A 15,697-nucleotide genomic window follows, 5' to 3' on the forward strand; every position below is an offset into this window, starting at 1 on the left:
TCTACAACTGTAGCTGATGTCATTGAGATCAACTGCATATCATTATCTGGTATATATGTCTGATATTTAACTTAACATCATGTCATGTCATGTGTTTGCTCTATTAATGTCTATATTGCTGTGACGTGGTTTTGTTTCCTCCTAAGATGATTTTCTTCTGTGACACCATCAGGACAAACTTTACATTATAAGTATGTAAGAAGATCAGAATCATTTCCTTATGTTCACGTTTAGTTTTTAACTGTGTTGGAATCTTTCTTATCCCGTATGTATGATGAAAAGAAATGATTTACAAGTAAGAAATGTCAAGTTCTAATACAGACATTAACTCTGGAGTTCTCATTTTCTTCCAGCTCTCTCTCCTCCCCCTTTCCTCCATCCCCTCCTCACCTCCTCCTCCTCCTCCTCCTCTGTTCTCTGCCGTTCTTTCTTCCCCCAAAAGAGCCGCTTGCTTTTCACACTGAAGAATGGAGGAGAGAGGTGAGGAGTCATCGGCTTTCTCTGTCAGGGTGTTCACCCTGCAGGAGGAGGTGAGGGCCGGAGAGGAGCACATGGAGACGCATGAGGAGGTAACACTGGAGGCTGCTCACAAGTACTTTATGCTGTGCTGCTTTCTTGTGTGCCTATAAACACATCTCTCGAATGACAATGTTGGGTTACTTGTAGAGTTGACAAGCTATGTCTGGGTTTCTCTCATTCTGGTGCTGTGGAGTTTGAAGCTTTGAATTGCAAAAATGTTTTTCCATTGTGTCTGCTTATGTTTCAGACCCACTTTGTAATTAACTGACATCATCTTTTAAAGGTCCATATTGTTTAAAGGTAGATGTCCATGTGTAGTGTGATTATAGATCAGGTCTAGGTTCTATATTAACACTGTGAAAGTATCAAAGCCTCAGTCCACAGAGAAATGCACACAGCCTGTGTTCAGAAACTGAGCCTTAAAACCAGCTGTTAGGACTTCTGGACTGACTTCTTTTTTGTGATGTCACAACAAAGCAGTCACCGCTCTCAGCCACGCCCCAAGTCCCGCACACCTGGACCCACCATCCAACTTTGTAGGATTTAGTTTCTCTAAGTGCTTACCTGAATTCCCAGAGCCTCAAGGAGCTACCTACTCCTTTTTTCCTTTGTTTTATGTACTTCCTTTTTTTTTCTTCTTTTTCTTCTTTTCCTTGATTTCCCATCCTTCTTTGTCCCTTTTCAGTTATTTCTTCCCCATTCACAGTAGGCACGCCTTCCCAACCTGAGAAAAATATAAATGAATAACCTAAAAAAGATAGAAATAAATAATAATAGGAAAGTGGTTGAATGACTATATAATATGAACTACACAGATCAGTGAGTATAAATACCAGTGGTATAATCTGGTTCATGTGATGTAATCTGGTTCATATAGTGTAATCTGGTTCATTTGGTGTAATGTGGTTCATGTGGTGTGATCTGGTTAACGTGGTGTGATCTGGTTAACGTGGTGTGATCTGGTTAACGTGGTGTGATCTGGTTAATGTGGTGTGATCTGGTTAACGTGGTGTAATCTGGTTCATGTGGTGTAATGTGGTTCATGTGGTGTGATCTGGTTAACGTGGTGTGATCTGGTTAACGTGGTGTGATCTGGTTAACGTGGTGTGATCTGGTTAACGTGGTGTGATCTGGTTAACGTGGTGTGATCTGGTTCATGTGGTGTGATCTGGTTCATGTGGTGTGATCTGGTTCATGTGGTGTGATCTGGTTAACGTGGTGTGATCTGGTTAACGTGGTGTGATCTGGTTAACGTGGTGTGATCTGGTTAACGTGGTGTAATCTGGTTGTGTCCTCCAGGACGTGCAGGCCCAGGAGGAGGGAGGCAACGAGCAGCAGATCAGTGTGTGCAGACAGAGAGCTGAGCAGGAGCTCACTCTGCTCCTCACCACAGGCCTGGAGGCCCAGCAGCTCACTGTGCAGGATGGTGAGTGTTGGAGGAACACACACACACACACACACACACACACACACACACACTTACACTATGCTTGCTTATTCAGAGAATACCATGGAATAAGGATGTAGTAGTGGAAAGAGTGTGTGCCAAAAGTGCAGTGTTTAGATAAAGAGGACCCGACCAGAGCTGGAACATTAGAATCACTCTCAATCAACTCTGATCATTAATAATACCATTTTCCTTATTTATATTCTCCTTTACTCAAGTACAATTTGCATTTAGGAGCAGGATATCACAATGATTGCAGCCGGTGGTAAAAACTACAATTTATACTGTTTGGTATTTCAGTCAATTACAGTGTATCATATTGTATAAAAAAGTCTTCTTAAAACAAAGAACGTGAAATGATTTTGTCCTGATTCAGTACAAATTTGTTCCAAGAATTTTCTTTTCGAAAGACAGAGAGGCAAAACACATTTTTGGAAATTTTGGAAAATGTAGGAAGTAAATTCATAAAATTATAATCAGTGCACAGTTTTTTTTCTTTTCTTTTCTTTTCTTTTCTTTTCTATATATATGGAAGCCCTGAAAGACAAGAGAATGCTTTATTTATTAATTTTTTTTCAGGATAATTTTTCTAGTTCTTTTTTCATCTGTATAAACAACTCCGAGAGGCAAGTCAATTTTTTTTTTTTCAGGGAAGAAAGAAATAATTTAGAAAAAAAAAAACCTTAATAAGAGATAGATAAATAGATAAATAAAAAAACTTAGAAAAATGATCCTGGCAAAAAAAGAAAAAAATTCACTTGGTAAGTAAAATATTGTTGCATAGTCTATAGCACTTAGTCTGCAAAGTAACTAGGAAATACAGATATCACTATACATCTATATGGATAACTATGGATGTAGATGATTAAAATGTATTCTTAATATTTCCCTCTGGTGGCAGCATAATGGAAACACTTATATATAATAAATACATATATAAGGAAATTTTGGCCTATGTTTAAATTAAAGGTAAAACGTAAACAATGTCCCAGGTTTGATGGTAATCTGATGCATACTTATTGATATCTTGCTTTTGATTGATGTTTTTTAGACAACAGAGCATCAGTCTTCCAGTTTACTGTTTCCAAAGAAATGGACTGCTGCCAGGTCGGAGGTCAGTCCTTCCTGGTCTCTGTCGGCAAGATGAGTCTTCTGCTGCAGTTCAAAAGTCCAACTGGTTCGTTCAGTATATGGTGACACACACACACACACAGGTCATTCTGCTCATCGATGTGTGTTAGGAGCTCACACATATTGTTCTTTGGTGCAGATATGAAGAACTTCCAGCAGCTGCTGAAGAGAAAGAATGAAGAAGAGCCCATAGAAAGAAATAAGAGAGGAAGTGAGGATGAAGAGAGTCAAACTCCTTCTAGGAGACATCCCACAATGTTGACTGAAAACATGCCTACACAGTGCTACCAGGTGAGACACAATAATTCTGACTGTATCTAAAAAGAAGAGGAAATACAAGCAGCTAACTGTTGTGTGTGTGTGTGTGTGTGTGTGTGTGTGTGTGTGTGTGTGTTTAGTTCCACAGCTGTCTGTCCCAGCAGCAGAACCTGCTTCAAGACTACACGAGGACCGCCACCTATCAGAGAGCCATGTTAGTCAATGAGACTGATTTCAGAGACAAGGTGACAGCACACAACCCACACATGACTTTTGATGGCATTATATAGCAGACATTATATTGTAAAATGCTCCACTAGTAATTCTGTATTCTTATCAATAGCAGATTTTTACAGTAACATGCAGTACAATTTTACTTGTTTTATTCAAATGTATTCAAACCAGTGATATATGGAGCAGACCCAGTTTGTAATTGACTGACAACATCCTTTAAAGGTCCCATATAGTATAAAGGTAGATGTCCAGTTGTTGTTTGATTATAGATCAGGTCTAGGTTCAATATTAATACTGTGAAAGTATCAAAGCCTCAGTCCACAGAGAAATGCAGAGACATGAATTTAATAGTTGAATTTCAGATAAAAATAATAGGAGTGTATACAATAAGTTTGCATGTATTTAAATGGTTTGTTGTGATTAGAAGCTGGCAGCAGCATGACCTGTTCTCCTCTCTTCCAGGTGGTTCTGGATGTTTGTTGTGGTTCTGGTATTCTGTCTTACTTTGCCATCCAGGCTGGAGCCACCCGAGTGTACGCTGTTGAGTCCAGCCCCATGGCCAAGTATACACAGGTCAGTACATTCAAAGGTCCAAATAGTCTAAAGGTCTCTGTCCATGTGTTGTTTGATTATAGATCAGGTCTAGGTTCTATATTAATACTGTGAAAGTATCGAAGCCTCAGTCCACAGAGAAATGCACACAGCCTGTATTCAGAAACTGAGCCTTAAAACCAGCTGTTAGGACTTCCTGAACTTTGTGATGTCACTACAAAGCAGTCACCACTTCAAGTCCCACCCACCTGGACTCACCATCCAACCTTGCAGGATTTAGTTTCTCTGAGTGTTTACCTAAATTCTGCTATATTTTTATTGGATCACTCAGAAAACAGTCAGCCAATCAGAAGAAAGGCTCAGATCCTCTCTTCTGATTGGCTTACCGACCTGTTACTGTTACCTGTTACTAGAGCTCCAGGGAGAAGCCTGAGAGAGGAGATGTAAAACTACATTGAGATGTTTTTTGATTCTTAGAACAACAAATATATCTTCTTATGAATATCAAACATTCAAAATAAAACACAGGAGAAGAGGAAAATATGGAACATTTAAATCCTCCGCCCTCTTTGTCATTACATTGTCCGCTTTAAAACACAGTGATGTCACACACAGGTTTTACAACTGGTCTTCTTCTCTACAGAAATGAAACCATTGTTTGAGTCTCTGTAACTAAACTACTAAAGATTTGAATCTCCTGACTGTGAGCTCACATGTAGAGGCCGGAGAATAATATTGTGTGTATTGGCTTTGCTAGAGCCTAAAGAGAAACCACAGCAATGCACACACACACACATACACACACACACACACATACACATACACATACACACACCCACACAGGGTACATACATCACATGCAGAGCATGGCATTCTGGGGAGTTAATGGGTTGCAGCAACATCTGGCCCACAGTTCAGAAGGGTAGGGGCTAGAGAGACGCTGATACACACAGAACAGAGATTATACCGATATATGGGGATTACATCAGCCTGTTATACTGAAGATCCACAGGTCTCCAATATGATGAACTATTTCCTCCTTTAAATATCATCAATATGATAAGTAAAAACAAAGGCTTCACGGGGTGTCACATTCATCTGCGCCACAGTAGGTAGTCACAATGGGCAGCTGAGCTTTGTTAGCCAAGCTTCTTTCTGGGGGGGCTCTGAGCCCTAGATCCCTCCTGGAAAGGACAGGTGACTGCTGGGGGTCTTCAGGGCCAGGATCTGGCTGGATGCTAGCTCCAGGAGCAGCAGGGTGGATGCTATCAGACTCGAAGGGAAGGCGGGGGCTCGCAGGCCTGGTGTTAACCACAGGAGCAGTTGACTGGAGGCCAACCAACTGAGAAACGTGCTAAAAACTAGCAGAATGTTGGCTAGCTCTGGCTAGCTCTGGCTAGCTCTGGCTAGCTCTGGCTAGCTCTGGTTACCCCCCCCAGAGTTTGAGGGTCCTGCGCAGTATCGTAGCTGTTCTTCAGGACAGAGACCTCAGATGTTGTGCCTGGAATCTGCTGGAGCCACTCTCCCAGTTCGGGGGTCCCAGCCCCAGATGTTCCTATTACCACGGGGACCACTTTGGACCTCACCCGCCACATCTGTTCCAGTTGGACTTTCAGCCCCTGGTGCGTCTGGATCTTCTCCTGCTCCTTCTTCCTGATGTTAGCGTTAGCTTGGTTTGACACATCTGGTTGCTTCACCAGCAGCTGCTTGTCGGTCTGGAACTTGGAGGGAGGGGCTTGGTCTTCCAATATATCTGTAAACCTCTATATATAATGTACATATACAGGTTGTGGCTCAGGAAGCGCCGGAGCTGATCGTCCACTAACTGGACTCTGGTCTCTAAGATTAGAAAAGCAATATATAAGTGCAGTTTACTGTATACTGCCTGGTGTAGCAGACTGTCCTATGTGCACATATGAGGATTCTTTAGTTACATGTCTTTACAGTGTGTGTTTCTGTCTCCTGTGCAGATCATGGTCCAGAGTAACAGTCTGTCCGAGCGGATCAGGGTCCTGGAGGGGGAGGTGGAGGAGGTCAGCTGTCCCGACATGGTGGACGTCATCGTCTCTGAGCCCATAGGTTACATGCTGCTCAACGAGAGACTCATGGAGAGCTTCCTGCATGCCAGGAAGTGGCTCAAACCCAATGGTAGGAGTGGAGACATTGTCATTTTGCTTTGTTAGAACTTGGGTCTTATTTTTGTAGTTTTTTCTGGCAGGAAGTAAAACCACCAAAATAAGATCCAAGCTTTTATAAACAAGAATTATAGTGTAGGACAAAGCCACTGAAACTCCCTGTCCATTAATTATTAAAAAAACATGTCTGTCTCTCTCTCTCTGTCTCTCTCTCATATTCACTTCCTCTGTCTCTCCAGGTCTGATGTTTCCCTCCTGTGGTGACATTCATCTGGCTCCCTTCAGTGATGAGCAGCTCTACTTTGAACACTACGCACGAGCCACTTTCTGGTCTCTCTCTCTCTCACCACACACACACACACACACACACACACACACGCACACACACGCACGCATGCACGCACACGCATGCATGCACGCACGCACGCACAGGCATAAATCCATGCATGACAACACAAACACACTGGCTCGCATTCTTTCTCTTTCTCTCTCTCTCTCTCTCTCTCTCTCTCTCTCTCTCTCTCTGTCTGTCTTTCTCTCTATAACTAACACACACACACACACACACACACACACAGTGTTCTCATTGCTTGACCTCAGTCAGGCATGTTTCCTGTTGGGTGTAAAACGCTCGGGTTCAGTCCAGTCCTGACTCATACAGACCAACTAAGATTTGACTGATAGGAGCTTTTTCCAGGCCGATAAGTTTGAGTTGAGGCTGATATTTTCTACAGTAAGACCCTTATAAAGGATTTATGAATGGTTTATAACTAGTTTATCAATGAGTTACTATAAGGCTCCTTTTACCAGTTTTAAGTAGTAGTAAGTCTTAATAAGATTAATGAGTAGTGAGCCTCAACTTGATCTTGCCAAATAGTGAACCTGCATCAGTGTATGAAAACTGTGTTATAACTTGTTTATAATTGTTTATTTAGGATTTATAAAGTGGTAACAAGTGAATTAATAATAATAAATAATAAATCCTTTATAAAGGTAGTCTTATTGTGAAGTGCTACCCAATATATTTAAAAGAGGAACAGTGGTTCAAAAACTGGTTCTTTTTTTGGTGAAAAATAACCTTATTTAGGCTGAATGTGGATGATCATGTCATTTGTGTATTTATTTCAGCCAATCAGAAAAAGGAGGCTCTGAGCCTCTTTTCTGATTGGCTGACAGCTTTCTGCACGGTCCAATAAAAATATAGCAGATTTCAGGTAAAACACGCAGAGAAACTAAATCCTGCAAGGTTGGATGGTGGGTTCAGGTGGGCGGGGCTTTGTTGTGACATCACAAAGTTCAGGAAGGCCTGACGGCTGGTTTTAAGGCTCAGTTTCTGAATACAGGCTGTGTGCATTTCTCTGTGGACTGAGGCTTTGATACTTTCACAGTATTAATATAGAACCTAGCATCCGAGCGTGTGTGTGTGTGTGTGTGTGTGTGTGTGTGTGTGTGTGTGTGTGTGTGTGTGGGGTAGCTTCACTGTTCCACCACTATGTGCAGGTCAGGCTCAGTCAGCCTTGAGGAATGTAAGGTAAACTATAAACCGATGTCACATTTCAAAAATAGTAAAATTTCTGCCTACGTGATATAATCACTGTGAAAGATGAAAACTCATGGCTTGTTAGAGACTCACTGGTCACATGGTAAGATGTGTTTAAATGTGTCAGCTGAAATGATTAGCTCAGGTATCAATCAGCTGACTTTATTTGTCCTTATTCAGGCAGCAGAGAAGCTTCTATGGTGTTAACCTGAGTGCTCTTCACGGTGCTGCGGTGGATGAGTTTTTCAGGCAGCCTATAGTGGTAAGGTCCATTCAGTGTGTGTATCAAACCGGTCACCGCAACATCAGCATCTTATCACAAGTGGATGTGATTTTAAACTTCCTTATTTAATGTTTCTTTCAGGACACATTTGATGTGCAGATCTTGATGGCCAGGTCTGTGAAGCACTGCATCAACTTCAAGGAGGCTAAAGAAGAGGATCTGCACAGGTTATCATAGTTGAGCATGTTTTTGAAGCGTCTGAAGTTGCACTCATTCATTTACTGGTAGAAGAAGTGTTAAAATCTTTCACTTGAGGTCAAGTAAAAATACCACCTATAACAAAAAACCCTATTGCAGGTTAAAGTTCAGCATTTAAATTTACTATAAAACTGTTTTCAAAAGAATTTCTGATGCATTTCCGTCCATCCACACCCCTAACCCTTGTGTGTTGCTTCTAGAATGGAGATTCCCTTTGTGTTTACACTGCTGCAGTCCGGTCTGGTTCACGGACTGGCCTTTTGGTTCGATGTGGCTTATCTAGGATCCACGTACGTCTGACTTTCTTCTAGTCTCTTGCAAAATCTTGCAAAAGCTTTTTAATACGTTACATTCGGAGCAGTTGAGACTCACGTTAAGTCATGACTCCCGACAACATAGAATATTCACGGGAATTCAGTGTGTGGTGATGTAATCTCTCTGCAGGTCGGCAGTGTGGCTCTCCACAGCTCCCACTGAGCCTCTGACCCGCTGGTATCAGGTCAGGTGTTTGCTTCAGACGCCGCTCTTTGCCAAGCTGGGACAAACTCTGTCCGGGACTGTTCTGCTGGCCGTCAACAGCAGGTACACCACCTGTAGTGTGTTTCTACAAACGTCACACTGTCGCAGCACACACACACACCTATATATTATGTTATTATTATTATTATTATTATTATTAACATTATTTAATTTATCTATGCAAGTTTATTAAGACAACATACATATACAAAATCTTTATATCTATATATGTTTTTATTATATAATTTCTAAACTTTGTATAATTCATTTTAAACATGTCTTACTTCACATTCTTGGAAACTGGTCTCAAATATTTATATTATATCTACATATACTAACAGGCTTTGGGATGGATATATATTTAAGTAACATATGTCTACAATACAAGCATACATACATAAACGTATATATTTGTATAGGCTAGATATAAATGTCAATACATGAAATTCTTCCAATTTCTAATAGACATTGAATGTATGATTTTTACATATATGTACAGTATATATAAAATAAAATGTATATTTACATATATGAAATGTCTTTTCCCCATTCCAGGCAGAGCTATGACATCCACATCACAGCCACAGTCGACCAATCAGGCTTCAGATCTGGAAACATCCTGGACCTCAAGGACCCTTTCTTCAGGTCACCTCCGATACATACGTTACATTTCATAATTGATTATTTTATGACAAAGTAACATATAAAGGAATATGATATTAATGGAAATCCAACTGTGTCTCGGTGAATACCTCAATAGTAATAGTTAGACTTGTTATTAGACTGGTTTCATTTTTGTGACAGAAAAACCTTTCTTCTCACATTTGTGGTACAGATTGTGTGTGTGTGAAGTTCAGGTTAAAAAACACTCGAGTGTAACTGTGCCTCTGTGTGCAGGATGCCATCCTGGTTCCACAACTAGAGACCTACAGAACATTGGTGGGTCACCAATGGTCCAGGCCGGGGGTCTCTCTCGTCCAGGATGCAAGGTGAGGAAAACAGAGCTCAACCTTCAACTGCTGCATAGAAAACATAGGAGAGTGTTTTTTTTAACTGTCGATGTCTTTCATTTCCAGAGGGATCGGATAAGGAATCATCCTGTCACACCTCCACATACCTGAGCTTTGACTCGTCTTTGTTGTTCTCTTTTTACATTTTGTTGGTAAATTGAAAGTTGAATTGAATGTGAAGCTAGAGTAAAAGTTGAATTTGTGACCTTAAGTCACTTTTACACAAACTTCAATTTAATATAAAAGTCCTACAGATATTGTATCTGTATATACTGCACACATACACATGTATTAATAAAATGTTCCCCTCTCACAAACTGGAATCCATCTACTATTGAATACACACAGGGCACTCAAGTACAGTGGTTACATTTAACCACTGCTAATGTGCTGTTACCAGTACATTTATGGATGTTTTATCAGGATTTATGGAACCCTATAGAGGACTATATTCAAATGCTAATGAAAACTTGAAAATGAAAATGTAATTCCACAATAGCATTATCATTTTCCACATATGTATGTGTTGAGTAAAAATAAAGACAAAAATACAGTGATTCAATTTGCGTTTTCATTTTCACATATAGGTGTTCTTTGGAAGCCTATAGGGACTATATTCAAAAGATGATTATTAATGAAACATGAAATGATGTGTAAACAACAAAACAACTGTTTTTCTTGATGCAGTGTAACCATTGGTTCAGTTGTTGTAGATATTTTATATATTTAGCAGATTAAAACGAAGAAGAGCTCATACAATCTACTCCAGTACAGTAGGAGGCGGTATGCACCTGTAATAAAAACAAACGAAGAAGAAGAACCAGAGGCTAGTCGCCAATGAAGCCAAACAGCATCAGTATTTCAGGAGAATATTTCTATTTCAGTTCTTCCAAAGACTTCAACTTTAATAGCACATTTTTTTAAAGGTCTTACTGGATTAAATTCAAGCGCTGCACACAATGTTGGCCACGGGAGCAGTAAGTAGACACGACTATTAACTTTCAATATTAGCTAGTTAGCTAGCTTGAGCTAACCTACATGTAAGTTACCCTGGCTGTCTAATTCTAACCATATTCAAGTTGCTAAGGTAGAAATTTACTCCAAACTCAGCATTTCTCCAGTTCAGTGTTCATGTTAGGATTTAAAACTGTACACTGTTTAATTCAAGAAGTATGTGGTACATTTAGCATCGCATATTCATGTACAATGATGACTTTTGGTGAAGGGTGTAATGTCAACTGTACCAGACAATATGAATTAGAGAAGGGCATTTCATATTAACGTTTACTCGATGTAAACTGCAGCAGCAGCAGCAGCTGTTATGAGATGGACATTGTCTCTGTACAAGAGAGTACAGGTTTTTCTGGCTGATAGCTTTTCTGTATTGATTTTTAAAGCTTTTAAAGGTCTTAGTCTTAGTTATTTATCAGACCTACCTTTTGAGCCTTTATCTTTATCACTCGATCGTCATCTTTGTTTTCCAGTCTTCTGTGTTTCCTCAGTTCCTGTTATTATTGTCTTATTATTTTTTTTGTTTATTACTTGGTCATTTATTGTTGTGTGTGTAAATGAGTGTGTGTGTGTGTGTGTGGGGGGGGGGGGTTATTGCTTTAATTCTGTAAAGCACTTTGTGTTACATTGTTTGTATGAAAAGTACTATACAAATAAAGTCTGATTAATTGATTGATGATGTGTGCAGGCTGTAACCACAGCGCTGGCACAAGTGGACAGAGAAAAGATCTATCAGTGGATCAACGAGCTGTCCAGTCCAGAGACCAGGGAGAACGCCCTCCTGGAGCTCAGCAAGAAGAGGGAGTCGGTCCCAGACCTGGCTCCCATGCTGTGGCACTCATGTGGCACCATAGCGGCCCTGCTGCAGGTAAACCACAGCAAGGTTTTACACATGTGGGAAAGCTAACTAGATTTCAACTGCTCCTAAATATACTTATATATATGCCAGGAAATTGTCAACATCTACCCATCAATCAACCCCCCCACCCTCACAGCACACCAGTCCAACAGAGTATGTAACGCCCTGGCGCTACTCCAGTGTGTAGCCTCCCATCCAGAGACAAGGTAAATGCATTTCTTTATGAAAAATGAATTAACTTCTTTCTAACTAATGAGGCATTTAATACGCCGTTAGATTTGACAGTGTGGATGTTTGGTCCTCTGCAGGTCAGCCTTCCTAGCTGCTCACATCCCCCTCTTCCTTTACCCCTTCTTACACACAGTGAGTAAAACGAGACCATTTGAGTACCTCCGCCTCACCAGCCTAGGAGTCATAGGTGAGAAACCTTCCTTCCACTTTACTCTTCTGTTTGTTCAAATGATTATGCTTTCAGTACATAATGTGTTTAAGTGTTGCTTCCATGTGTCCACGCTGTCCAGGTGCTTTGGTGAAAACAGACGAGCAGGAAGTGATCAACTTCCTCTTGACCACAGAGATTATTCCCTTGTGCCTTCGGATCATGGAGTCCGGCAGCGAGCTCTCCAAAACGGTACTCAGACCCCGATTTCAAAGTCATATAGACACATGAAATACATCAAATATAAATCATGAGTCACATTAGGAATGATCATAAAAACTACTAAATAGAAGAATGCATATAAAAAATATATTTTGGCAGAGACGATCAGATTAATTAAGATGTCTATAAAAATAATCTGTCAATACTCCAACTATTACCACTTACAAAAAAGATGTAAGATCAAAATCTAAATTGAAACCCTTAGGTGCTATAGGGCAAATATATAAAATGCCTCTTCTAGAGGTTTTCAGTGTTCAGTCCCTGTGTATCTCAGTGTGTAAGGATCACTTGAATAAGTTAAAAAGCACAGCCACAGGGTTCTGAGCTTAAACATGGTCAAAGACTGTTCTCACCCTGGACACTTCCTGTTTGACCTTCTGCCCTCAGGTAGACGCTACAGGTCATTAAAAACTCAGACTCAGTTTCTTCCCTGAGGTCATTCACACACTCAATCAACATACAGAATGAAAATGTGTGAATGTGCAATAACTACTGAAGACTGGCACTTTGAATTTATTTAGAAGCACTCCTAATTTCGTTGTATTTTAAATACGGTGACAATAAAGGCGTTCTATTTCCTCTATTGACACAGGTGATTGTCAGTTTTAGTGTTCACTGTTTCTTTGGATGGAGTGAACTACAGACAAGAAACTTCGGTTAAAAGAATTTGGACTTATTGTTTTTCAGGTTGCAACCTTCATCCTACAGAAGATTCTGCTGGACGACACAGGGCTGGCCTACATCTGTCAAACATACGAGCGCTTCTCACACGTTGCTATGATTCTAGTAAGTCGCTATCTGAATTATTCTGATGTAATATGTTTATATCTGGTAATTCTCTCTGACTCTGTCCTTGTGTTTCAGGGTAAAATGGTGCTCCAGCTGTCCAAAGAGCCGTCGGCCCGCCTCCTCAAACATGTAGTCCGCTGTTACTTACGCCTGTCTGACAACTCCAGGTACTGAGTCCAAAAACCTGTTCTTTTTCTGGAGCTGTTGCAACACGATGCAACGCAGCACACAAACAGAATGAAATGAAACAGCGAGAAAGGAAACAAGTGAATGTGATAATATTGTGCTGGTGTTATGACAGAAAAGTATGTGTTATTTATATGATGAAAAATGCCATTTTATAATAATATAATATAACTTAACATTATTATATTAAGTAACAATTGGAGAAGACACAAAGTTAAAGATGGAGCCTGATGAAGTGCTCAGCGCATCATGGGAGTTCCTGCAGTAGTCTAGGTTTATAGCAGCATCAGGACTCAACTGTCTCAGCTTCAACTGTAAGATTTATCAAAGAGGCTGATCTTAATGAACCCAAACTGAGATTAGATTAAGGTTTACACAGCAAAATTATTTTTCTCATTAACTAAGAAAAATATGTTTTGTGTTTTCACAATTTAATTATGACTTCTTGAATTGAACTCTCCATATACACACATACAGTACATACATAGTATTAAACTCTGTGGTCATACTTTTCAACCCGAATGATGATCACATGTGGGAGAAGCATGTCCTCCATGTCTGACCCGCGTTTGCTCCTTCGTGTTCAGAGCCAGAGAAGCTCTACGGCAGTGCCTCCCGGACCAGCTCAAAGACACCACCTTCGCCCAGGTCCTTAAGGACGACACCACCACCAAACGCTGGCTGGCCCAGCTGGTCAAAAACCTGCAGGAGGGTCAGGTCACCGACCCCCGGGGCATCCCCCTCCCACCACAGTGACTCTCCCTGCTCCTCGCCCCCCCACGAGGAACACCAGCAAGGAACTGCCGCACAGACGACGAGCCTTAACTCCTGGACGTAGATGTTTTTATGACAGACTTTCAAAGGATCTGATCCGTGGATCCACGGCTTCAAAGACACTCACATTTGTTGTCTTATCATGTGTTCTGCAACTGATGTACACATGTACAATAAATTGTTGCACTGAGATATTCCATGGTTATTATCATCAATCATCCATAAATAGCTGAAAATAGATTCACTGACAGTGCAGATGGGCTGTAGTTTGCTGTAGTACCCAGTTGTGCCACTAGATGGTGCTCTTACTGTTCAGTAACCTGGAGTTCTTAGCACTGGTTGGTCGCCAGTAAGAGTGCTGAATCCAGTGGTCCGGACCAGTTAGTGAGCAGTCTGTGGAGTGCTCCTTAAAGAATATAAAATGTAAATATACTCTTCTTATAAATATGAACTAGTAAGTGTTGAGGACATGTGTCAAGACAACAGCAGATCAGTTAGATTTCAGAATAAGATGCGACTCAGTATTCATTTACATCTTTAAAGGTACACTTCTATTTTGAAGTATTGATCAACTTCCATTTGAAGTGAAGATATATTTGTGGGCCTTTTTAGATCAACATTGGCATCAACTATATAAATGTGATAAAAACACTCTGTCTTATAAAATTTGGAAAAAAATCCTTTAACTTGTAAGCCGTTGTTTACATCGCAATGCAGTCTGGGTAATGCCATCAAATGGTCGAACTGCTCTCTTGCCTTGCAAAAAGATAAACATGTCTTCTGTTCAGCCTTTTCAACGAGGACCCGAGCGCCACGGAGGCGAGGAGGACAACATGGGAGACATCACTCAAGATGGACATCACAATGAAGACAATCAGAGCGGTGAGGAAACATGTATTCCAATGTCAATCATTTTAGAGATTAGCATCCACTGCTGTCGTATGCTTTACAGGTTATGAGAATAAAGAGTAAAATGCAATGGGTCATTGATTATATTTACAAATACAGACCCTTAAGTTCTCTACATTTCATTTTTATGTCTAACCTCTTCTGATTGGCTCACTGACCTGTTGTTACTAGAGCTCCAGAGAGAAGCCTCAGAGAGGAGATGTTAAACTTATGGATCAATTCAGAAAACGTATGATATTGACCTACAGATGACTGACAGCTGAACGATTTGTGATTACTGCTGTAAATGACTTCAGTTTTGTATTGTAGAAGTTGCTGCTGGGTACTGTAGTTTTTTTCCCCCTTCCCTTTCGAGGAGGTCATTGTGAGGGAGCCCCTCCATTTTATTCCTGGCTAGGTCTGTGTAATTTGAGGCGGGAAACCGAGCTGGAGCTGTGGATTATTAATGCCTCAGAACCTGAGCAGGGAACACACGAGACCACGGAGAATATTCATACTCTAAACCTACAAACTTCTGTGCGTGAGCTCTCGGGTGCGTAAGTGATGTCAGTAGTGATGTCCGGAGCTGAGCTGCAAGTGGTTTGTTGTTCGATGATGAATCTCTTCCTGATGTGCTGTCCCTGTTGCCTGCAGCTAAACTGGCCTGATCAAAGTTTGATGAACGAGGCTTAGTAACATTACA

The 15,697-nt window shown here is 40.7% G+C and overlaps 2 protein-coding genes across 2 annotated transcripts; both read left to right on the forward strand.

Moving 5' to 3' along the window:
* Positions 1-374: 374 nt before the first annotated feature.
* Positions 375-10,383, forward strand: LOC111670310 (histone-arginine methyltransferase CARM1-like). The gene is made up of 15 exons (XM_023426962.2): positions 375-569; positions 1,819-1,945; positions 3,018-3,143; positions 3,237-3,388; positions 3,496-3,600; positions 4,052-4,162; positions 6,112-6,289; positions 6,516-6,606; positions 7,997-8,078; positions 8,181-8,266; positions 8,498-8,587; positions 8,742-8,879; positions 9,372-9,461; positions 9,714-9,805; positions 9,893-10,383. The coding sequence occupies exons 1-14, from the start codon at positions 468-470 to the stop codon at positions 9,736-9,738; spliced, it is 1,503 nt and encodes a 500-aa protein (XP_023282730.1). The 5' UTR covers positions 375-467; the 3' UTR covers positions 9,739-9,805; positions 9,893-10,383.
* Positions 10,384-10,625: 242 nt separating this feature from the next.
* Positions 10,626-14,298, forward strand: cnot9 (CCR4-NOT transcription complex subunit 9). The gene is made up of 8 exons (XM_023426959.2): positions 10,626-10,803; positions 11,526-11,705; positions 11,787-11,902; positions 12,005-12,114; positions 12,218-12,327; positions 13,045-13,143; positions 13,222-13,313; positions 13,920-14,298. The coding sequence occupies exons 1-8, from the start codon at positions 10,786-10,788 to the stop codon at positions 14,086-14,088; spliced, it is 894 nt and encodes a 297-aa protein (XP_023282727.1). The 5' UTR covers positions 10,626-10,785; the 3' UTR covers positions 14,089-14,298.
* Positions 14,299-15,697: the final 1,399 nt, after the last annotated feature.

This window comes from Seriola lalandi, unplaced genomic scaffold, assembly GCF_002814215.2.
Source record: "Seriola lalandi dorsalis isolate HSWRI2012SDOR001 ecotype SW California unplaced genomic scaffold, Sedor1 jcf7180002054850, whole genome shotgun sequence".
NCBI lineage: Eukaryota > Metazoa > Chordata > Actinopteri > Carangiformes > Carangidae > Seriola > Seriola lalandi.